The 22,140-nt window shown below is 39.3% G+C and overlaps 3 protein-coding genes across 4 annotated transcripts; 2 read left to right on the top strand and 1 right to left on the bottom strand.

The window, feature by feature from the left end:
• The first annotated feature begins 304 nt into the window (after nt 1-304).
• On the top strand, nt 305-4,812 carry LOC118224790 (5'-3' exonuclease PLD4). Of its 2 annotated transcripts, none has more exons than XM_035412542.1 (11): nt 305-450; nt 737-804; nt 981-1,165; nt 1,389-1,572; nt 1,674-1,794; nt 1,891-2,018; nt 2,148-2,348; nt 2,601-2,740; nt 2,980-3,145; nt 3,623-3,719; nt 3,860-4,812. In XM_035412542.1, the coding sequence occupies exons 2-11, from the start codon at nt 754-756 to the stop codon at nt 4,066-4,068; spliced, it is 1,482 nt and encodes a 493-aa protein (XP_035268433.1). In that variant the 5' UTR covers nt 305-450; nt 737-753; the 3' UTR covers nt 4,069-4,812. The 2 variants fall into 2 exon arrangements, with proteins under 2 accessions (XP_035268433.1, XP_035268523.1); XM_035412632.1 differs by lacking the exon at nt 305-450 and adding an exon at nt 458-601.
• Nucleotides 4,813-5,298: 486 nt separating this feature from the next.
• On the top strand, nt 5,299-9,727 carry srp14 (signal recognition particle 14). Its single transcript, XM_035424066.1, has 5 exons — nt 5,299-5,491; nt 7,156-7,228; nt 7,426-7,538; nt 7,650-7,682; nt 8,682-9,727. Exons 1-5 carry the CDS (start codon nt 5,468-5,470, stop codon nt 8,769-8,771), a joined length of 333 nt encoding a protein of 110 aa, XP_035279957.1. The 5' UTR covers nt 5,299-5,467; the 3' UTR covers nt 8,772-9,727.
• A 628-nt stretch (nt 9,728-10,355) lies between these two features.
• On the bottom strand, nt 10,356-22,085 carry xgb (x globin). Its single transcript, XM_035422847.1, has 5 exons — nt 21,602-22,085; nt 15,028-15,135; nt 13,523-13,643; nt 13,119-13,199; nt 10,356-10,952 (listed from the first exon to the last, which is right to left on the bottom strand). The coding sequence occupies exons 1-5, from the start codon at nt 21,769-21,771 to the stop codon at nt 10,830-10,832; spliced, it is 603 nt and encodes a 200-aa protein (XP_035278738.1). The 5' UTR covers nt 21,772-22,085; the 3' UTR covers nt 10,356-10,829.
• Between the last annotated feature and the right edge of the window lie 55 nt (nt 22,086-22,140).

The raw sequence follows: 22,140 nt of genomic DNA, 5'->3' as shown, positions 1-22,140 counted from the left end.
AGTTATTATAGAAACATCAGTATAAGGCATGTTGAAAATGTACCAGAGCAACAGCCTAGTTTTGTCAGGTTTTCATTTGATTTGTATTGTGGCTTTTGACATGAAGGTGGCTCTTGCACTCCTTGTTACTCCAAACTGACGCGTAGCCTTTTAATACACCAACCTTAACCAAGTACAGTAGTAGCCTACACACTATTTATCTGTACATAAATGTGTTAGCATCTAAAGTTTTTTCTGACTCTCACGTGCTTTTAAAGCACTTGCACGCAGTCGCTTAATACATACCACTTGTATCAGTGTTAAAGAGTCAAAACACATTGTACTAGACTTACAAGTAACCTTTTCATTTGCAAAAGAACCAAATAGCAGAACTCGAGAAACAAAAAAGGAACCAAATACTGGATGCTGATTTAAGACCACCACAAAACATTTAACAGTCGGACTGAGCAGGTAAGTATCCTGAGCTATTACGTTGCCTTTAAGTCTAGGACTACACCTACATCGTTAATTGTGCTCAAATATGTTGCGATGTTTTCGGCTTAGTTCCGTTTCCTCACCAACAAAGACTTTGTACTTTTTTGTGCCGTGTTGCGGGTTGCTGGTAAGGAAAACTTGTACTCTACACAATGAGACACGTGTGAGCATAAGTGTGCTGTTTTCAAAACCTGTTTCATTACAATTGGTAGGTTGATTATTGAAGCATTTAAGGTACGTTTCTGTCTGGATTTCTTTTAAGGGGAAAAATAAAAAAGAATGTCCTCACCATATAAGGATTTGCATGACGATTACGTTCCTAATCGATGGGTAAGACTTCTACTTCCAATCGATAATACACGAATTTTACTTGAAGTTTGCCTTGATATAGGCTACCGTTTCTTCCTTCTTCCAGCTACTTTAATATACAAAATCTTTTAGCAATATGTATGTGTTAACATATTTAATATTAACTCACTTTTGGTTATTTTCTGTTGTGTTCTCAGAGCTCCAGTAGGCTTGTAGCTTTAGCCACTATCGTTGGCTGTTTGATTGTATTAGGTTTACTTGCCTATTTCCCTCTAATGGAGGGATGGAGAGGATTTAAAGTAAGCCCAGGATTTGGAGACCATGAAGAAGCCAGGATCGAGGGGAATAAATTGAGTCGTCCTGTGAATGATGAGCAGGCCAGGTAAGAGGGAAAGAGAATTAGACACCAAAATCTCTTATACCTATATTTTAGTTTGCTGGAGGTTTGTCTGAATTCATACGTGACCTAGTCAGAGGAATATCGTACTATATATTGTGTGAATGTATTCTGATGAATAATGATGCCATTGTTTGTCATTTAAAATGCCTACTAACACAAAGCTTCATTAAAATGAGAACAGAATTTGACACTGTGAACTCTGCAGGTTGGTTCTTACTGAGAGCATACCACTTTATTTGAAGTATGAAGCTAATGCCACCTTTGGGACACCCCTGTACGAGGCTTGGAAAGACCTCCTGGTCATGGCTACAGAGAGGGTCGATGTAGCCTCTTTCTACTGGTCCCTTACTGGTGATGACATCACGGTCAACTCTTCTACTGACTTACCTGTGAGCCAAAATGACTTTGACATAACTTTCCCAATAGTTTGTCAACAATAGGCACTTGTATAGTTAACCTTATTTTCTGTGTGGTCTTGTGCTTCTGAAAGGGAAGGGATATACTGAAGCATTTTGAGGACCTGCCACTGAGGAACGTGTCCGTACGCGTGGCCACCAGCATTCCCACTGTGGCACCAAACTCCACAGATCTGCAGATTCTCAAGCATAAAGGTAAAGACCCAAGCTGCATGTCCTATTTACAGAACCAACTGTTAAATCTGTTTGTCTGTAACAAAGCATCCTTTATTTTCTCATTTATGCTAATAGGGGTCCATGTAAAGAAGGTGGATTTTGGGCGTTTAACAAAGGGTATACTTCACACCAAACTATGGATCATAGACATGAAACATATTTACATTGGAAGTGCAAACATGGACTGGAGAGCATTAACACAGGTAATGGTTCTGAAAATATTTCACCTCAAAATGTTGGCTTTTAGAAGCTATGAACATGAAAGCCTATAGCAACCAATCTATAACCCATAACATTCTCACATTACTATATTTCATCTTTCAAACTGAAAGGTGAAAGAACTTGGAGTGGTCATATACAACTGCTCCCAAATGGCCGAGGATCTCCATAAGATTTTCAAGTCATACTGGGTGCTTGGCCATCACAATGCCTCCATCCCAGACCCCTGGCCCTCTGATTTTGACACGACCATCAACAAAGAGCACCCCCTGCTGGTGAATATAAGTGGTATCCCCAGCAGGGTCTACATCACTGTGAGTCATCTGTTTCAGTTCTCCTTCTCTCCAGTTTCATGTGGCAGCAGTCTTGTACTAAAATACCAGGTGCAACCATCCTACTTAGAATTACTCACAGGCAGCTTGTGGGAAGTCAATTTTGCAGTTGCTGGGGACAATGCAATTTATCTCTTGTAATTTAGTGAAAGCTGAGAGTATGATCAGTGGTGTGCATATAGTGACTTTGTTCATTTTTGTGTATCTAATCAAGGAATCTCCATTTTCTCTCAGGGCTCTCCTCCCTCTTTCTGCCCTGCCGGTAGAACTAGAGATTTAGATGCCATTCTTTCTGTAATCGAGGGGGCAGAGCATTTCATTGATGTGGCTGTCATGGAGTACTTCCCCACATCTCGTTTTACTCGCCCCAAAAGGTGAGACTGCCTGTAACAGTCAAAGTAATGTCCAGTTTGTATAATCTTCAACTTTTCAGTATTTGTCATATTTCTCTTTTCATAATGCAAGTGCATAAATATATATGTGCAGAAGTATATATGTATGTATCACTGTTGCAATGGCCATTTCACCATTGCAAAATAGTTTAGTTACAACGTCATTTTCATTTATGCAAATTCAATGCATTGTTTTTAGGTGTCTTCCTTTTTTTCTTTAGCTACTGGCCAATCATTGAGAATGCACTGAAGCAGTCAGCTTTTGAGCGACATGTTCCAATCCGCCTCTTGGTCAGCTGTGGAAGAGATACAGACCCAGCCATGTTGCCCTTCCTGCTGTCCCTCAGTGACCTGAACCTGCCCGCTGAGAACATCAGCATTGAAGTGGTGCGCCTAAGATTTATGTCTTCCTTTCACTCTGCCCCCCAATTCCTCAGTTCCATTGCTGTCACTTGAAATGATTGTATATTACCTTTGCCAGATTAATACCTAAAAGACTCATCACTTCAAAATGTTTATTGTTTAAACTTTGTCTTTTGGATCATATGTTAAACTGAGGTACTGATGCACTATCCCAAACAGTTCCCATGGTCACTGGTGTCCTGGCTAAATTTCCTAATTGGCTTTATTCACCTGGCAATTTAATCATCCCCCAGATTAATTGGCTCAATAATTTCCCCCTTCTACACCAAAGCTAGTCTATTGTGAGCGTTCTGGTGCAAAATGGCTGCCATGCATCACTCAGTTGGGTACTACAATTTGATGGTAATTGAGGTGTAGTATCCACCCTTCACCAATTGTGGAAAGCCCTATATAAATTAAATCCGTATTATAATGCTATTAAACCTGAGTTATTTTTTCCAGAAACTCTTCATAGTGCCAGTGGGGAACCAATCGGATATCCCCTACTCCAGAGTGAATCACAATAAATATATGGTTACAGATAAAGTGGCATATATTGGTAAGAATGCCATCACATTACTTCATCTTTCCTTTTAGCATGTGATGGTTTACTACTGCTCCCATGCGATGAACTTGTATCTCTTTATGAAACTACACAGTAATAACTCCATGTGCTGAAGTGTTCTAAATGTCTTTCAGGAACGTCCAACTGGTCTGCTGACTACTTCAACACAACAGCAGGGGTGGCGCTTGTGGTCTCCCAGGATGCACCTCACCCAAGCTTGGTGGAGCAGATGCTTCAGATGCAGCTGAGAGGGACATTTGAACGGGACTGGAACTCTCAATTCGCTGTAGCTCTCTCTGACCTGGGCCATCAGCCTGACTGTGCATTCTCTGAAAGATTGTGACACTCTGAATTGTGACAACAGAGCTCTCTCAACAGGGCTGTAAGAGATCAGAAATCATAGAGAGAAGGTTTTAACTTGAAACAAAGGAATCGGCGCAGAACAGGAGATATAAAATATTTTAAATCCTCCTTAGTATAGTTTGTGTGCACTATGAGTTACATGAGGTTAGATCTGTGGCGAGGACTAGATGAGGGTTAGCTATGTCATAATATGTAAAACCATAAAATTGAAAATGGGTGTTCTTTCTTTTTCAAATGTGTAAAGTTGATACGAATAAGCTACAGTTATGTATAAAGGATCTGCGGATGTGTGATCATAAATAGGCAAACTTGTTAATCAGGAAAGAGTAGTCTACATTTTAAGTAAATCAAATTCTCCGCCCTTCCCATTGAGTAAGTACATGTTGTACTTCCTTATCCTAGTATATACACCCATTTCAGCTATTTGTAGCTCACTGGCTGCCACTGATCACGTTCACCTTTGTTTTGTCAAAGAAAATGTATTTAACATAGAATATCACAATGTCACATGAAATGCATTTGAAACTGTTTTTCAGTTGGTTGTTCACAATGTTCTTTACCTCTGTGGCATTCTTCAGTGTTTATTCATATTTTCAAATCTTAATACCTTACTTGCATTACCCAATTGATGTTTGCACACAATAATATTTTTAAAGTCTGAATGTGTTTTGTGATGAGTTGAGATTGTGATTAATTTGGCTCATTAATAATGACTTTTGTTTAATTCCTTTGGTAAATGTTTAATTCCTTTCGTATATATACATATTATGAATAATTTTTAAAAGTATTTTATTAAATATTGCATCATTTTGACAAGTAATTGGTTGATTATTTTTGCATAAAAAGTGCATTATTAAAAATGAACACAACATAAATATAAACACAGCAGTAATCTATCTATGAGTACACCACTGTAGTTTACCGGGACAGGCAACAATATAATTGTTCTTGACAATCTTAATGTGAATCAGAGGCATTTGATTGCGTTACTACAATGTATGAAGCCTGCGTGATACCTGAAACAGCGGATGGTGTTCTGTTTCTGCACAAGTGAACAGGTAGAGATTTCTGTACTTCAAGATGGGTACATTTTTTCCTGGTCCACATTCCACCTCACTAGGTGGCGACATACAATTTTTCGTTAGGAAAGTACCATAGACGAACATACCCGAAGAAGAAACGTTCTGGTCAGCTGATGAGGGTGACCAGGGTGTAAAGGTCAGAGTTGAGCTGTTGGCTTCCTGTTGCAGTACGTGTGCTTACTGTGATTGATCAGTGAGCTAGCCACCCAGTTTGGCTTGATTAGTTTGTATTCGTCTAGAAGATCTCTGGGATCTGTAAAATAGGAGTTTACTGGATCCAGACGGTCTGGAAAAACTATGGTGCTTCTCGAGAATGACTCGGTAAGATACGATTGCTAGTTTGATTTTAACGAACTTGTGTTAGCTGCTATTAGACACCCGGTGAACGTCTTTTCCCCTGTAGACGCTAACTAGCTAGCTACTGAGTGAGCAGCGATATCTTTTCTCGCTGACCAAAATGTTCGTACCTAGCCAGCCACTGTCTTAATAATTTGTTTGTTGAAACGACATGAAAATAATTGAATGAATAATTTCATGTTAATCTAGCAAATTAATTAAGTATTGTATGGTAGATAATTTTTATCATCTATTTAGTAAAGATAGTTCGTTTCATTTGTGGCTAGCTAACTAAATGAATATGCAAATGTATACGCAGCCGCTTAATTAATCAAAGAGTGGAAAACAGAACTTTGCTGAAACGGTTCAATGGCTAGGTGTTAGTTAAATTGGCAATCGGTTAACACGTGTGGGAACCTTATGGGAAAGATTTTGGGTCAGGTTGATGAAGGTTCGCAGGAAGTTTCGGGAATGATACAGGGGGGAAAATCCATAATGCTTTGTTCTTTTTTTAAAGTAAGAAAACCAAGGCATTCTTAGTATTCTTGAATATCCTTTATTTATTTTTCATTCATTTAGCTAATCCAGGAATTATTTTTCACATTAAAATGAATCGAACGCTCCCAGTGAGAGCTTTCCAGAGCAATGATATTTTGCCACCTATACATAAATTGCTTTGCTCTTGGAAAAAAAAAACATTGGGCCTCATTCACGAAACATGTCGATCGTAAACTGCGTGTAAGAACGTTTCCAAGAACATTTCGCCATTCATCTTTTTTTTTTTCTTACCTGTATTTGTTCTTGGCTGTTTCCTTATGTAAATCACATGAACAGGATTGCGCTTAAAATTGAAAGCATTCATCTGATACACCTGGGATATGCAGATAAAACAAAGGTCTGCACATGTAACATGAATCTCATATTGTTTTTCTTGTACAAACATTTTAAAGAACAAAAGTTAGAAAAATTTCGTGAATGAGGCCCAGTGTGTTGATTTGACTAAACTGCAGATATTTTAAACTATGCAACGGGTAGGCCTATAAGTTGCCAAATTGGCATGCTTACAGATATCAGTGGAATTTAAACTGAACATGGTTGTGCAACTTTGTTTATTTATATTATTACTTGATTGTAAGTAATGTAAAAATATAAACTCTGTGATGAGCATATTGTGCATACTCTGTGATGAGTGGCAGCTTGATCAACATAATACAGGGTTCCCTCTCGTCCTGGAAAACCTTGAAAACCTGGAAATGTATCGAGTAGTTTTCCAGTCATGGAAAACACCTGGAAAATGAGAGAATTTACAAAATGATCCCTCCCCCCCCTTGGTCCACCAGCTGACCAGCCGCTTTGGGCTACCATTGTCCATGTTTCATGTCTGTAAGTCTAAGTCATGGAAATTGTCTTTGAAAAGTCCTGGGAAATGATTTCCTAAAATGAGTGGGAACCCTGTAATATAACTTTGTTTATCTGATGTTATGTAGTACACTGAATTGTAGTACAGACAGTGAGAAAGCTTAGTTAGCTAACAAGTGTTGTCAATGTATGCTTCCTCTGGATATTTCATTGGTGTCTTTGTAGCTAGATTGCTGGACAGCTAACTACAGAACTGCTGTTTGATGTTTCTTCCCCCCCCCCCCTTTCAGTTTTTGACAGAGCTGACACGCCTGTTTCAAAAATGCAGGACAACTGGAAGTGTTTACATCACATTAAAGAAATGTAAGTTCTGTTTCTGAAAACGCTATTGATTTGGGAGTGTCTGTAGAGTATTATGACGAACAGCACCATTTGAATAGATCATTTTCATGCAAGTTACGGCTCTGTAGTTTGTAGTAAATGGATCCTGCTAGACTTCTAGCTTCAGTTCCATCAACATGCACTTTGCCACAATCTTGATTAACTGAATTTCTCTGCAGATGATGGGAGAACCAAACCAACGCCTAGGAAAGGCAACCCAGAGACTTTCGAACCCGTTGACAACAAATGTCTTATCCGTGCCTCAGATGGAAAGAAGAAAATTAGCACAGTGGTACGCCTGCATGCTTTGTACAGTTTAATAAAGAAAAACAATTGAAAGCAAATTTTGTGTGCTTCAGCACTTCAGTTTTTTGCTGCATGTCATTTGTCTTCTGTTTTCCAGGTCAGTAGCAAAGAAGTAAATAAATTCCAGATGGTGAGTGTCTTGAGATTTGGTTTTGTAGCTTCTTGAGGTGTATGTGTCATAAGTGTAGAGTTATTTAGAGAAGCTGCACAAGTGAAGTCTGAATTACTTCGTCGCTCTGGATAAGAGCGTCTGCCAAATGCCTGTAATGTAATGTAATGTACTTCAAACAGATTTTTGAACAGATGTGGTGCAGTGGGTAGAAGGTATTGGGTTCAAATCCGGCCTGGGCCTTTCTGTGTGGAGTTTGCATGTTCTCCCCGTGTACATGTGGGTTTCTTCCAGGCACTCCGGTTTCCTCCCACAGTCCAAAGACATGCTGGTATGCTAATTGGAGACTCTAAATTGCCCATATGTATGAGTATGTGAGTGAATGGTGTGTGTGCCCTGCAATAGATTGTCGGCCTGTCCAGGGTGTATTCCTGCCTCTCGCACAATGCACGTTGGGATAGGCTCCAGCACCCCCCATCTATACCTGATCAGGATAAGCAGGTATAGATGATGGATGGATGGATGTTTAGAAGGTTTGTCACCCAAATACAGAGCAAAACACAGCAGTACTTTTCAGTCACAGAGCTCTTCATGGTACATCTGCTGAAGTCAGATGCACCATTTTCTTGAATTCCTAGCTGTAAAGTCTGTTGTAGTTTGAAATGGTCACATAATTAAAGTATTTTGTTTGATTAAAAAACAGATTTGGTGAATGTTTGAGTCTCCTCAGATTTGTCGGCTTTGAATAAATGCTCAATATGTACACAGATAATAACAACTGACATCCCTAGGGTTTCAAATTTAAATCCGAAGTAGAGCACTGCTGTTGTGCCCTTGATCGAGGTAAAACGAAAACTGTTTTCAAGTGTAATACTTTTCAAGGTTTCCAAGTGCGATACTGAATAATAGAAACGTGAGCTAGAGTATGCCAGTCAGCTTGGATAAAGGTGTCACTTAAGCACATGAATGAAATGTTTGTAAACCATTCAAATCTGGCTGCTCTCCCCACCCTTTTCTTAGGCCTACTCCAATCTGCTTAGGGCGCACATGGATGGCTTGAAGAAGAAGGACAAGAAGAGCAAAAGTAAAAAGACCAAAGCGACCCAGTGAGCAGCTGGAAACACCACCCATACACACACCCCCGCCTGCCTCTGCCTCCCACCCAGACCTTCAGCACCCACCTGCTCCACCACCTCCACCCAAACGGCCGCGAGCAGGAACGGAACAGCTCGACAGCTTGTTGTAGGCCGCTGCGCCACTGACATTCGTCTTAGCCCTGCAGTGGCGCGTGCCACAGAGGGCAGCTCTCTACCTGTAAAACTTTTGAAAGGTTTTGAAGTTTATGCCCCTGGTGCCGGCACCCGTGCTTTGGATTTAAGATGTAGACGAACCCGTGGCCCACTGCTTACAAGCAACTGTGCGCAGAAGGCGTCAGAGGTCATCCGAACGCTGCTTGACTGTCTTAAGTTTTTTTTTAAAAACCCACACAAAATTCCTGTTTGCTTTCAACTGCCCCACTGTAGGAAAACTGCCTCTCTCGTATTAATTTGCCTGATAGTTCAGGTCTTCACATTTTTTCCATTGAAATCTTCTGCCCCATCCTTTGGATCTTGGATGTAGTTTCTGTAGAAAATCTCATACGGTGGTAATTTAAGAGTTCTGAATGGAGTTTGAGTAAGGCCTTCTGTGAATCCACGGTGTGGTGTGAAATAAATACACAATGTGATTGATGCCAATATCTTCTATATTTAACGAGCTCTAACAGGGAGGGGCAAGACTAATTTGGTGACTTTATACAGACCAACAGAAGAGTTGGAATTTATCTTTTTGTTTTTATTTTGAAAATTTAAATTTGAAATTGCCATATTTTCAAATCTAAGAGCTGTGTCCTTGTAAGTTTATTTGGAAATGGAAGTAACTTGTTTGGGTCTGTATGGAAATACTAATGCGCTGTTGGGTTACAGTAATAACTTGGGATTCATTTTGTTTTGAGATTGAAAATCAGTGGATGCATTTGCTGCATATGTTTTTGTCCTGAAAATAAATCATACAGAGGATGAATTTAACTTTGCCCCTAGTTGAAAACATTTTCATCCATTTTCCCCTTGCTGTCATTGAAAGTAGTTTGATGGAGCTCTCCAGTGTACTGTCTAAGGGATGAAACTGGCAAACGAAGCAGCTTTCATGAGGGTTATTTTTCCATTGTGGAGGGAGTGAAGTCATTTTTGTGAAAGGTAGATCAGTGTACCCTTTTTTTTTTTTTTTGAGAATCTGCACCTGAAAATAAAACTACATCATAAAAAGTTAATTACTGAACTGAAAATGTTACCTTGATTTTTGCCCTAGTTAAGTCTCTGTAAATATATTTTTATTTGCTTGACATAATTTCAATTGCACATACTTGCTTGTTTTGAATCGTTAAGTTACTTTCACCTGTCCTCTTAGACATAAAACACATTAGTTACGTAGAATATAGTATGATTTGGATTTTATTCAAAGTACTGTAAGTCTTGGCACCCATGTAGAGAATGTGGTGTGTACAGTCAGTGCAGTAGAGAATTGATTGCGTAGTCTTCATTCAGTGCTCTCTATACACACATACATGCACTTCAGATGAACAGGTCTTGGTATGAAAACATGGTGTATCATTGGTTTGTGAGCATTTTGTTGAATAGATGGGGACTTATGGGGACATCATTTTTAATCAAACATTTTATTTTTGCAATAGAGTAACATACAACAAAACTAAGTGCTGAATTATTGTGTGGATGGTGTTTTTTTGTACTGAGAATTTCATGGTCAGACCCACCAGAATTTTCAAAATAATTAAAATATGAGCCTTCCTGATAAATACAAAGTAATTAATTTGCTTTTAGAGGAATTCCTGGAGCTGCAGGATGTTTATCAATCCAGTGAAGCAGCTCTGAAAGGGAATGATTATTATTTTCATTCTTAAGACTTCCAAAGTGTGGCTTTGGAAGAAGTAATATTTGAATTTTGAAATTAACTGCAGTTTTAATTGCTATGAAAACATGTACACCACTTAAAATGAATAAAAAGTAATAAATACACTATGTACACAGCTAAGCTACACGTGACAGTCTCTCCTCTGATTGGTCACAGTCTCTAGGGGCGACAGCCATTGGGAAGCTCTCCTCTGGCAGACTCCTACAGGGCTGTGCTCTTCTTTTCCGGCCTCTCCCTGCTGGAGATAACCAGGGTGTTGCGCTTGTGTTTCTCCTCCTCCAAGTAGCCCTGCTTCATGATACTGGTCACATACATGAACAAGGCCTGGGGGATGAAAGGAGAGGGCCCCTTATAAGCAGGAATGTAAGCACAAAGTACATTATAGCACAGGGATTTTCAAACACAGGTCTGGGGCCTCTGGTCATGATACTGGTTATAGCTGCTACCAATCTTGTGATCAATTAAGGTTAATTGCAAAAAGGTTTTAAGTTCTTTCAGAATTAATAGAGTCCTGGGACCTGGTTTCAGTGATGAGGTGCCCACAAATTAGGACACCACTGATTTTACTGGTTAGTCTACAATTTAAATCAATTAATGTAATCTTTTTGAAGGAGTCATTTATCTTGCAGCACATCTTGTGCAAAAAAAAAAATTATAATAGTTGATCTCTGAAGTGTGAATATAGAACATTGCTCTTTGTGGTTTACATGGTATTTCCTAACACAGGCCAGAGTTGTGGTTGGAACAAAAGCCAGCATACCTAGAGGACTGAGGTTGAAAACCACTGGTATAGGGCAACAGCAAGAAAACTTAGTAAGTTGATCAAGAAACTGTATGAACAGAGAGGTACCATAAATATTATTCTCATATCAAGCCCCAGACACCTAAAAACAGCATATCTTTTTATCTTCTCTGCATCTCTTCCTCTGCGTTCTACTACAGGATCTGAAGCAAACCCAAGTAGTAGTACTACTATTGTGTCCCTGTCAAAAATAAATTGTAGATGTAATTTGTACATTTGGAGCATACTGGAAATTTGACATTTACATAGTTAATTCACGCTTACATTTTGAAGCAAGAAGCAACTTTATAATTTAAAGGGAGTGGAATGTAAGGTCAAGAATATCATCTCGACAATGGATATTTTTATATATTATAAAAGTATACTGTGTGAAAACCTTCTGTTTACAAGTGCTGCCACCTGCAATAAATGTAGCAGTTCAATACTGAAGATCCAGTCAGTATTTAGCTTCACAAAGGGTTAATCCCAGTAGCTAGTGAATCAGTGCTGTTCAGACATGAGGTCAAGGGTGCCGAGTGGCCTGTGGGCAGGCTCTTGTTGAATGCGCTGAGATGCTTGTCAGAGTGCGTCTGGAAATACGGTGGAACGTCCTTCGTGTACTCCTTGTTCTTGGAGGAACAATCACCTCATCCGTTCTGCCAGAAGCAGTTTTCACCTCCAGTGTACATCAGTGGCATAAAAGAAACCTTAGCACCCTGCAGCCAATGAGTTCTGTTCTGTTGCTTTATGATGTGAGAAAGGTCTGTCTGTATCCAAGACCCACCCGAGGAGAGCTGAATATAAAATAAGAACTGAATCATGGCGGAACCCTTTACATGGTTGGACATGATTGCGTTCCTTGTTGAAATCTATGTGAGCTGAGCATGGTTCCTTCTCATGCCATTTCAAAGTCCCTAATACAAAGAATAGCTTAGTTTTTGGTAACCAACTGTCTTCCAATATCCAAATGCACTTTAAATTGGCTGACTAAAAACAAGTTCCTGAGAAGCAATGCAACAATCATCACTTTATTAGATGGTTGTAGCCATTTTGGCCAAATACCAAAATATGGTACACCTTAAATGTGATTCAACAGAGAAATTTTATTCTTTTAAATCCATGAAGCAAGATGAAAGAGAATGGGACAGTTTGGTCAGAATTGACTTTGATTACTTTAAAGAGAAAAAAAACAATTTTAAGCTTCATGAAGATACAGACAGTGTAACGTGACATTCAAACTGAAGGAACCTTTCAATTTCTTATACAAGTCTGCACACCTGTGGTGCATCCTCTTTGAGATTCCAGTTGAAAGTTTAATAACCACTAAAAAGAATACTGCTATTCTTCATGCTGTGTCCAACATCACGCACATGATATCGTGATATTACACATACCAAAGGGGATACCAAAGTGTTTAGCTAATTAAATGCTGAGTAAGTCACTTTTGTCAGTTCCACCCTTCTAAATAATTTGTATTAAGTGTTATGTCAAGGGAATTTGATGAATGTCCATTGCTTATGTAACCAGTATGCACGGGTTCCTTTATATTTACCACTTCATGATCTGCTTTTTCAGCAAACTGAAATGAAACTGGTTAGCACTACAAGAATTTCAGGTAAGGCTTATATTCCTTTCGTTTCATACTCAGAAACATGGATAATGTCACCACCTAGCTGGTAAGCAAGAAAACCATGCAGATTTGCTTGTACCTTCCACGCTTCCTCCAGTTCAGGCGTCCAGTTGTCCTTCAGAATTGGCTGGACAGCGCAGATAAACTCCGCCCCCACATACTGGAAAACCATTGAGGACTTTTAGAATTTTGACTGGAACTTGACCACTGAAAATGATCTCCATTTCAACACCGATACATTTCACAAATGTAAAAGGACACAGGTACTCGTAAGCACTCTTACCTTCAGAAATTCCCTATGAGGAACTTTACTACATACGAAAAGTCATTTGGAGAAGGAAACCAATAGAAAGCTGTTGTATATCAACTATTACGGGTCTGTAATATTTCTAATTAATTACAAGAAAATGTCTTCATCTTATATTACTGTATTACATTTGCTGATGCAGCACTAGTTTCCGATGATTTAAGATGCTGAATTACCCCAAAGTACTTTGGTGGAGCATTGTATCGGTAATGGCTCTTCCCCAGCTCAAGGGCGAGCTGGTCTAGCCTCTCCAGCTGGTCCAGTCTGGCCACGCTCTTCTCAATGAAGGACATCACCCTATATAGACAATACAGAGCTTTTCAATGGGACTGCACCGGCCTCCCATGTATAAATGAAGAAATGACTGGAAAATTTGATTATCTCTTACAGGACTTATGAGTACCATTATAGAGGGCAACACTCAAAAATGCCTAGCTCCACACCAACATACCATACAATCTACTTACTGAATATGTATGACATAAACATAGACATAAACATGAACCCTGTCCCCCTCCCTCCCTCCATAAGGAGATCCATTCTACAAATAAATAATTTCATCAAATTAATATAATAGTCAGCAACTGACTGGCCAATGAAAATAATTTAGATTTTATTTTGCAATTTATAACGACCTGTGACGCCTTTTGTGTCAGTGGCACTTTCTTATCGTACAGTGTACTTTGCTGTCATAAATGCTTCCAAATCATCTTAAAAAGTTTCACTGCATTAATTTCAATGCATACAAAATGAACAATGGCACAGTCCATTTCCGCCTCTCTGGTAGGGAAGGTATTTACACAGTATCCGGCTGTGATTAGAGGACTGCTTCGCCTTTTTCATGCATGGTGTAGTGCAGCACATTTACAGTCCATTTCCTGTTACACCACTCAGGTGAACATATTGTAAGTGGAACCCTCTGGATTAATACATTTTCATGGTAGGAAATGGCTGATATACTTGAGAGCTAAACAAAGTGGTACATGTACTGTGGTGGCTGGTATTTGTGTTAAGTGTGTCCTCAAATTAATAAAATAAAGATTGTTAGCTCTCGGAAGAAGTTGCAACTTACAAAATAAACTGAAAGCTATTAAAAAAATTATTTAAAAAAAAATCCTGGCATGTTATTGTCAATTATTTTTGTTTTACTCACAATTAGAGGTAATTATTAGGTCAGATTCCTAACTTGTCCAAGCTACCATGAATTATATAAACTACATACTTAAGCAGTGGCTCCCAACCCAATTTTAAGTGTCAGACCAAATGTAGTTTTTTGTCTTTTTGGCTACACCCATGTCTATTAATCTGAAAATATACTTATGAAACATATATTGGAACAAATATTTACAACATTAAAAGTCCCCATTTTCTTTTCATGCTACACTCCCATATTACTATGTGCCTTACCTCCTTGACTTTGTACAAAATAAGTTTTCTCCCTCTGCTGCATGTCAAACAGGCCGAAGAGAGTTAACCAAAGACACAGATTTAGAGCAACCTGAGAGGTGGTTACTCTCCAGGATCAGAGAACTGATATGAGAACGATCGCTGAAGGCTTTGTGAGATGCTGCCTTCCTGTTTAATGCGTAGGTCCTTAAAGACATAAGGAGGAGGAGAAGGGTGCGGTGATTGAGAATGAGGAAGCAGGAAGAACCAGGGGGGTATGGGGATGGCGACTGACCGCAGCCCATGTGCTCGAAGCTCCTTACTGGTCCGTAGACGCTCCAGGTCCTCCACATCTCGAAACAGGAAGAAAACATCTTTGCATTCCGGATGGGTCTCAAACAACCTGTTGCCAAGACAACAGATTAGCCTCCATGAATAGAAGTCATAAACCACATACCATAACCAAACCATAAACATATCAATATTTTGCTTTTTTTATCCATCTCTCTCTATTATAATACTTATAGCTGCAAGGTCATAGGTCTTGGTTATGACAATGAGAATAACTATTTGTTTGAAAATGGAAATGAATAGCATGCACTAGCTATATGTGTCTTGTCATTAAGAAAAAAAAATTCTGTTAAAATGCAGCATGGATCGTGGAGCTAATTTATATTGTTAAATTGAATTATGGCAAAGATATGCGGGCAAAGTTTCAGTCTTCAACACTTGTTTACTGATATTATTTTTTAATTTGCCTTCCTTTTTGGATTTTGTGATCTAATCATATGACTTGATTGTGATTTGATTGTGATTGCCCTGAATATATATGTATAGTAAATTTATAGTAGATTTTGTAGCTGTTTCTCAAGAGATTTTTAACTAACGTTAAAAATATTTTATGGTGTCTCTAAATCACAACAATTCTCCTTTTCCAGTGAACACATGGCATCATTATGTAAGAGCGACTTACATAAGTGCATACAAAAAGTGATTTGGTTGATTTTGCAGAAAAATTATGCAAATATAAGGTGGGTTTGCAGAATGCTTCACAGGCCACCGTGCTAGTTAGTTGCTGTTTTTAATTACATTGGACTTCCCACTATCAGTGCAAAGAATTCCTAGAAAGCTTAGGTCAGTTAAAGAGGAAGTCCTCTTCACATGCATTGCCTAGTGCATTCATGTATGAGCCCGCAAATGTGACGTAAGGGTGTTTCGTGTCAAACTGGCCCACAGTATCTCCAAAATAGTTTAACCTTCTATGCTGAAAATACTCTCACAATAAGGATAGAGGAACTGACATTTTGGCAACAAAGAAGGCCAAAGAAGCAAGCTGCAGGAGATGGAGGCCGTTTAGGTGGGCAGGGCCAGCTGAAGAGAGATGTGATCCATTATGAGTGCTGCAGTGAGCTGACTTATTTCCAAAACCCCCACACTTTTCTATGACCAGAGGTTTGATTGTGGTGAAAAAGCCTTTAGCATTTGGCAGTTCCCTCATTACCAGGAGCCCCACTGTGCTTTATTCCAAGCAGCAGTCACAGTGTGGAGAGCACAGATATACCAGACCACTGCTGCTTCCTCTCTGCTTGCACAGAGCTTGTGGGGTGTGTCTAAGCCTTTGCCTGCCATGCCACTTTACATATGCCTTTTGTCCAGGGAGATGCTGAAAGGTGAAAATTAATGGGGCTTCCTGCTTGAACTTTTCAATCTTTTGCCAATGCACATATGACAGAAACAGAACACTCCCTCTACAAGCTTCTTGCAGATATTTTTATCGGTTTCCGTGCTTTTGATTCCCACTCAGATGTGTGAGGATGCTTGTTCGTAACAAGCTGTGCAAATTCAATCCCACTCAAGATGAGAAGTATGATACATATTTGACATGGGATGTTGAAGCCGCAAGATGTTAATTTGCATATCAAGGACTGTATCTCCAGTTAGAGCGGGTCAAGCACTGTTCTGGCACTTTCTATGGGTGTAGGTGGCAGGCTGTGAACACATCAAAAATCAGGCTTAAAGACTGTCAGTTTTCATTAAGTGTTATTTTTGTCTTGCAGCCTTGCGGGGTGTCCTCTACCTTTACTCAATATGCATATGTACAATTAGATCTTTTACAGAAACAACAGGGTGCCCCCATCCCCACTGTGATGCTCAAGGTTCAGACACCGTGTCCTTCCTCTCATTGATTCCACAACCCTGCGCAGGCAATCTGCACACACGGCATATGCCATGTTCTTGTTCCCCCCGTTAGGAGATCCATTGAAACAAGTTAAAAAAAGGAAGCCAATCTAATGTTCTTGCTTCAGCCAATTATCCATGCTACTACTCTCCTTTTATTTGATTTTCAGCTCGTGGGATGTGCCATTGCTGGTCATGTGGCCAGCTCATGGCAGCGCCCGTGTAATGTTCTGACTGTGCGCGTGCATGTGCGTGTGCGTGTGCATGTTTAACAAAACACTAAGCCTCACTGATGAAAAAATGCTGACTTCAGGACAGTGGTTATAGGTGCAAAGAAATGTCACCCTGTGTGGAATTTTTTTAAACCATCTCCTCACATTGACTCTTGGCACTGTTGTTCGAAAGCTTAGCCCTTTTAGCTCTTCCCTTCAGTGGGTCCTGACAGGAGGGTATGAAAGACTAGCACGTCTTCACACTCCTCCATTTGCACCCACAGCATTCTTCCTCAATTATCTCATGTGTGAAGAGACCGAACCAATCTGCATTTACACCTTCCAGTAACCCTGAGAATAACTTTGCACTCATCCCTTAGACGATTGCATTTTACTTTCAAATAAAGTAAGAGCTCGGGTTACATTTAGACATAAAATCCATTTATTCAGATGGATAATTTTATACCAAGCAAGGGAACAATGGCAGCATGCTAGGTGAGAATGAAACCTACAACCTTTGAATTATAAGACCAGTTCCTTAATACTACACTGCCTCCTATTTGTTCTGTATTTTTGGTGAACCACTGAGGGACATCAACCATGTATATGTGTAGCACCACTACTAGGAGGTGAAAACAAATGGCAAAGAAGCAATCTTTCTGATTGGCCAAAATATCCAATACATACAGTTAATGCTTGATTCCTTTGTGGTCACGGCCTTTTCTTGGTCTACATGTTACGACAATAACACAGAAGTGTTTAATATAATAGAGTGTCATTTAATTTGGCAAGTGGAGGGGCCATTCGATCCATTAATGTGATGGAAAAACAGCTGTACTTCCACTTGCGGAAATGTCCCAGGGAAAGTATTAGAATATTTATATTAGCATTAGCCCTCTGAACAGCAAAGTACATTTCATGTACATACAGTAAAAGGGCAGATACATATGCAGATATGTGAACAGATGGATAGAAACAAACATATCTACAGAGTGGGAGGGAGATGGAGTCAGACATATGTATCAACATATACATAGATGAGAGATAACACTTTTGTATTCCTGGCTTGTTCCCTGCTTAGAAGGGTACTTTGTGGTGCAGCACACTTACTGTATCCTAAGAATGACAGTTATATACTGATTCCCGAACACAGTAACCCACCAAGTGTAAACACACTTGGATTTCAATTCTACTTCTTGAGGAAAAATTGAAAAGTAATCGTATTTGTGTGTGCAACCTGCAAATATAAAAATCTATAAATAATAAGTTCCTGTCTCCTTTATAACTAAGCCATAATAGCTAAAATCACCCCTTTGTAAATAAGGCTTGTTTGAGAGAAATAAAATAGCATCCCAGTATAAACTCACATTAGAAGCGTGGAGCTCATCAGCATTGACTATAAACAAAGAAAGCTTAGCAGGCTTGACTTCAGCTTTGGGGAGCCCACCATTGATTTGACGCAGGTTTATCCTATTTCCTGATATTCAGGCTTTGGACAGGTCGATGATGAGGTTGCACGAGGCCAACACTGAGTTATTTTTCTGCTGCTGTGCATTTCCCCTCTGTTTTTGCATCCTCTGAGTTTCACTCTTTCTAGTCAGTCAGCCATTCCATTCACAAGATGGTTTCCAATAATTTCAAAGAAATTTAAAGGTCATATTCAGCGGTTTGTCACATGAATAAGCTACCCTCTCCCAACCAAAATGCTTAATTCATTTACAGTGGCTATGTAACTAAGATGTGGTATTTTCACTAATATTTACAGTTGGCTGTTTTCTATGAATAGCTATTCATAACCAATCAACACCCCAATGCTCCCTTCATCCTACTGATTAATTTCTATCATGTTGTATTATCAGTCGTCTCTCTTGTAATGATTTTCCCTCACTTTGGAAGTGTATTTAATTAAAAAACAACTATGCATGTTTATACACTGTTAATCAATCAAATGCAGCTGTGAATATACTTTTCCAATAAGAATGTCTAGACTTTAAAGTTTCCATGTTTGGTGTTGGCACTAACATGTAGAATCATTTTGCCATCTTAGATTCTTAATTACATTTTCGAAACAAATACATACATACACACACACACACACACACACACACACATATATATATATATACAAAACAAACAAAAAAAGCATTTCTCAGCATTTTCTTAAACAAACAGCAAATGGCAAGCCAATGAAAGAATGCATGCTGTTTGAGAGAGGATAGACATTACTTCTGCCTGGTGCCAGGAGGAGCAGCTAATCATGGAAGGCTGTGGTGGTCTCAGGGCAACAAGCTGAGGCCAATCATTTCAGCTGCCTGGATTTCCTCCAGAGGCATAGTTTCACAATTGCACTCACATCACAGGACTGTCTGCCTGCACGTTTCTCCGAAAACAGTCTGATATCTGGCAACCTAACACCACCACATTTGTGTCACAAACCAGCAACTGCCTCTGGTCATGGTGTTTTAAGTCAGAGCTACATTTTACAGGGCATGTTGACCAGTGGATTCATCATGATCAAAATGCCAACACCCCTGCATCCATGTCTCAACAACTCTCACAGTTCTTTGAGACAAGTGAAAAGAAGTATCCCCAAGCTGTTTTTTTCTTCCTTTTTGTGTTCTGTGCTGGTAGCACTGTTTGTTTTATTCAGTATGTACCTCACCCTAGAATATGTAATTCAAGCTGCTATCAACATACCTTTAAAATGTCTCAATAAGATTTGAAAGGTTTTAAAATAGTAACAACAACAACATCATCATCGTCATCAGCAATAATAATAATAATAATAATAATAATAATAATAATCATCATCATCATCATCATCATCATCATCATCATCATCAGATCAGTGGCCTTTAAAATATCTGAAGATTTCTCATTTGATACATTTTGTCTTAAGCCAGCTATTTACTTTCACATGTAGGCTACAAAAGACTTTTTTTTCCTGTTCTATGTTTTTGAATAAACTGTACCATACTTTTTTATATACAACTTACAAATAATTTGTTGATATCTTTGTAATTTAATATTTTGAACAATTTGAACCAAATGGTTTTGGGGGGGGGGGGGGGGGGAAGTATTTTGACAAAAGAACAATTTAAAGCACAGAGCAGACCTTTGCCTTTATTAACTAATGGGAATCCATTTGGTGAAAAAAAACTAATTGAAGAATTCCAGCCACGAACATGCGAGGGCGGTATATCTCATTTGGTCAATTTGTGAAGTTGGGGGACAATATGGCAACTGCAGGTGACATCTGTAAGAACTATAAAGCCCTTTTGCCACACCAAAGGCGTTGGAGCACAATAGTTTGTCTGTTATCCCCAAATTTTCTGGTGAATATCGCAAGATTGTACGGAAGTTCCTAATCATCTAATTTGTTTGAGACAGAAGCATCTAAACATAAAATGGCAATGGCTTTTTTATTTGCGATTTTATATAGCGCGCACAATAACGCTAAAATTCTGCTGAGAGTCCGCCGTTGATGAATAGATAATTCAAGATCTGTTCTTAAATAGTTTCTCCTGCGCATACACAATTGTGAGGCGTAAACGAATGACGTGCGATTGCACGGAATGCTTGTAGGCCTATTCATTTATTTTGTGTACTGTGATAAATGTAGGCTATGTGCGGGTAGATCAATATCAGTACTAATAAAACACTGGACCTGTCCCAGAGCCCGTGTTTTAATGACCGGCAACAAATGATTAATTCGTGCTGCAACTTTGGGAGCGCAAGGCTTGGAGCCTAAACACTAATTGTGTATCTAGTAGGCTAAATGTACGTCGGAAGCCGACCAGTCTTTCAGAACATCGGTCTTGATTAACATACTTTACATCAGTCGGAGTTAATGAATTAGGTGATAGGCTACCTAAAGGACAACACTGAGAAAAGTAGCAGGTAAAGTAACCTTCAATATTATAAATCTGGATATATTTATTTTTTTGTCATTAATTAAATGTAGGTCAGTTCATACTAATCGTTCAACGCGTTGTTTCTAGTTTAGTGTAAGTGAGCCTTATGAAAGACATTTATATTAATGCCCAGGTGTGTGCCTGTGTTGGGGAGGGATTGTACGTGCGCTATTGTAAGAAACATGCATATTTGTGTACACAGGTAGACTGGTCTAATGTATTCGTTGTGTCATGTATTTCTGTAGGACAAAGCCAGGCAAAGTATACATTGGAATAAGCCAAGTAAAAACTGTCCATCCTATTTTACGGTAGAAAGAGTTGGCTAAAATCGAATAATGTTTTTAAAACCGGTTTTGATAGCCTACTCCATACTATGTCAATTATCGGTCATCAGCCCACAGCTGAAATAATAATATAGATGTTTAACAGCTTACGTTTGTGCGGGAGATTGCTTTATTTCGTTGAAAAAAACACGGGCAGCCTTTAAGCGTCAGACCAAATGTGCTGTGCAATATAGCGTCCACAGAATCCTGCTACCTGAAATACAACGTAGTAAATCACTCACCTTACAAACATAATGATTCCAACTTTCGCGATATCCTCTTGGATAACTTTCCAAGACTCCTTGATCATTTCGATTTGCTCCTCGTTGAGGTGTGTGGCGGTGGCTTCCTCATCTTTCGCCTCTCCAGTTGGTTTCGGTGCCGAGCCCAGACCTGATATTGCGCAGCCCATCCCCTGCGAGGTACGGCCACAAAATGTATTTATAATGAAAACTGAAGTAAAGTAACGGGTTGATCTCCACGAAGTAAAAGCTGTAGTGCGTTCTTATTTCAGCTGTATGTCTCTCTTGTGCGTTCAGGGTCCGTTCCCATGAGGAATCGTGTCTGCGTTGGGCTGAGCGCACAAATTCAGAATTGCGGTTTATTAATAGAGTTCATAACCTGCGTTATATAGGGGGAGGGATGACACACTAGGCAACATCCCAAAACATCCTCTTGTAGCCAGATGTTTTAAAGGGAAGAATGTCCACTCGCTGCACCGACTCACACATAAAAAAGAGTACATGGAATTGTATTAAATAAGGACGACTGGGCTCATTAC

Source organism: Anguilla anguilla, chromosome 1, assembly GCF_013347855.1.
Source record: "Anguilla anguilla isolate fAngAng1 chromosome 1, fAngAng1.pri, whole genome shotgun sequence".
Taxonomy (NCBI): domain Eukaryota; kingdom Metazoa; phylum Chordata; class Actinopteri; order Anguilliformes; family Anguillidae; genus Anguilla; species Anguilla anguilla.
The sequence above is the reverse complement of the archived record's forward strand: the minus strand, read 5'-3'. Positions and strand labels throughout refer to the sequence as shown.

Coding starts and splice junctions, on each gene's coding strand:
- LOC118224790 (XM_035412542.1), top strand. CDS start 754: ATGTCCTCACCATATAAGGATTTGCATGACGATTACGTTCCTAATCGA. Junction 1,573..1,673: donor ACTCTTCTACTGACTTACCT/GTGAGCCAAAAT, acceptor TGCTTCTGAAAG/GGAAGGGATATACTGAAGCA. Junction 3,720..3,859: donor AGATAAAGTGGCATATATTG/GTAAGAATGCCA, acceptor AATGTCTTTCAG/GAACGTCCAACTGGTCTGCT.
- srp14 (XM_035424066.1), top strand. CDS start 5,468: ATGGTGCTTCTCGAGAATGACTCG. Junction 7,539..7,649: donor AGAAGAAAATTAGCACAGTG/GTACGCCTGCAT, acceptor TCTGTTTTCCAG/GTCAGTAGCAAAGAAGTAAA. Junction 7,683..8,681: donor AAGTAAATAAATTCCAGATG/GTGAGTGTCTTG, acceptor CCCTTTTCTTAG/GCCTACTCCAATCTGCTTAG.
- xgb (XM_035422847.1), bottom strand. CDS start 21,771: ATGGGCTGCGCAATATCAGGTCTGGGCTCGGCACCGAAACCAACTGGA. Junction 15,136..21,601: donor GGAATCATTATGTTTGTAAG/GTGAGTGATTTA, acceptor TCTTGGCAACAG/GTTGTTTGAGACCCATCCGG. Junction 13,200..13,522: donor CTCCACCAAAGTACTTTGGG/GTAATTCAGCAT, acceptor ATGGTTTTCCAG/TATGTGGGGGCGGAGTTTAT.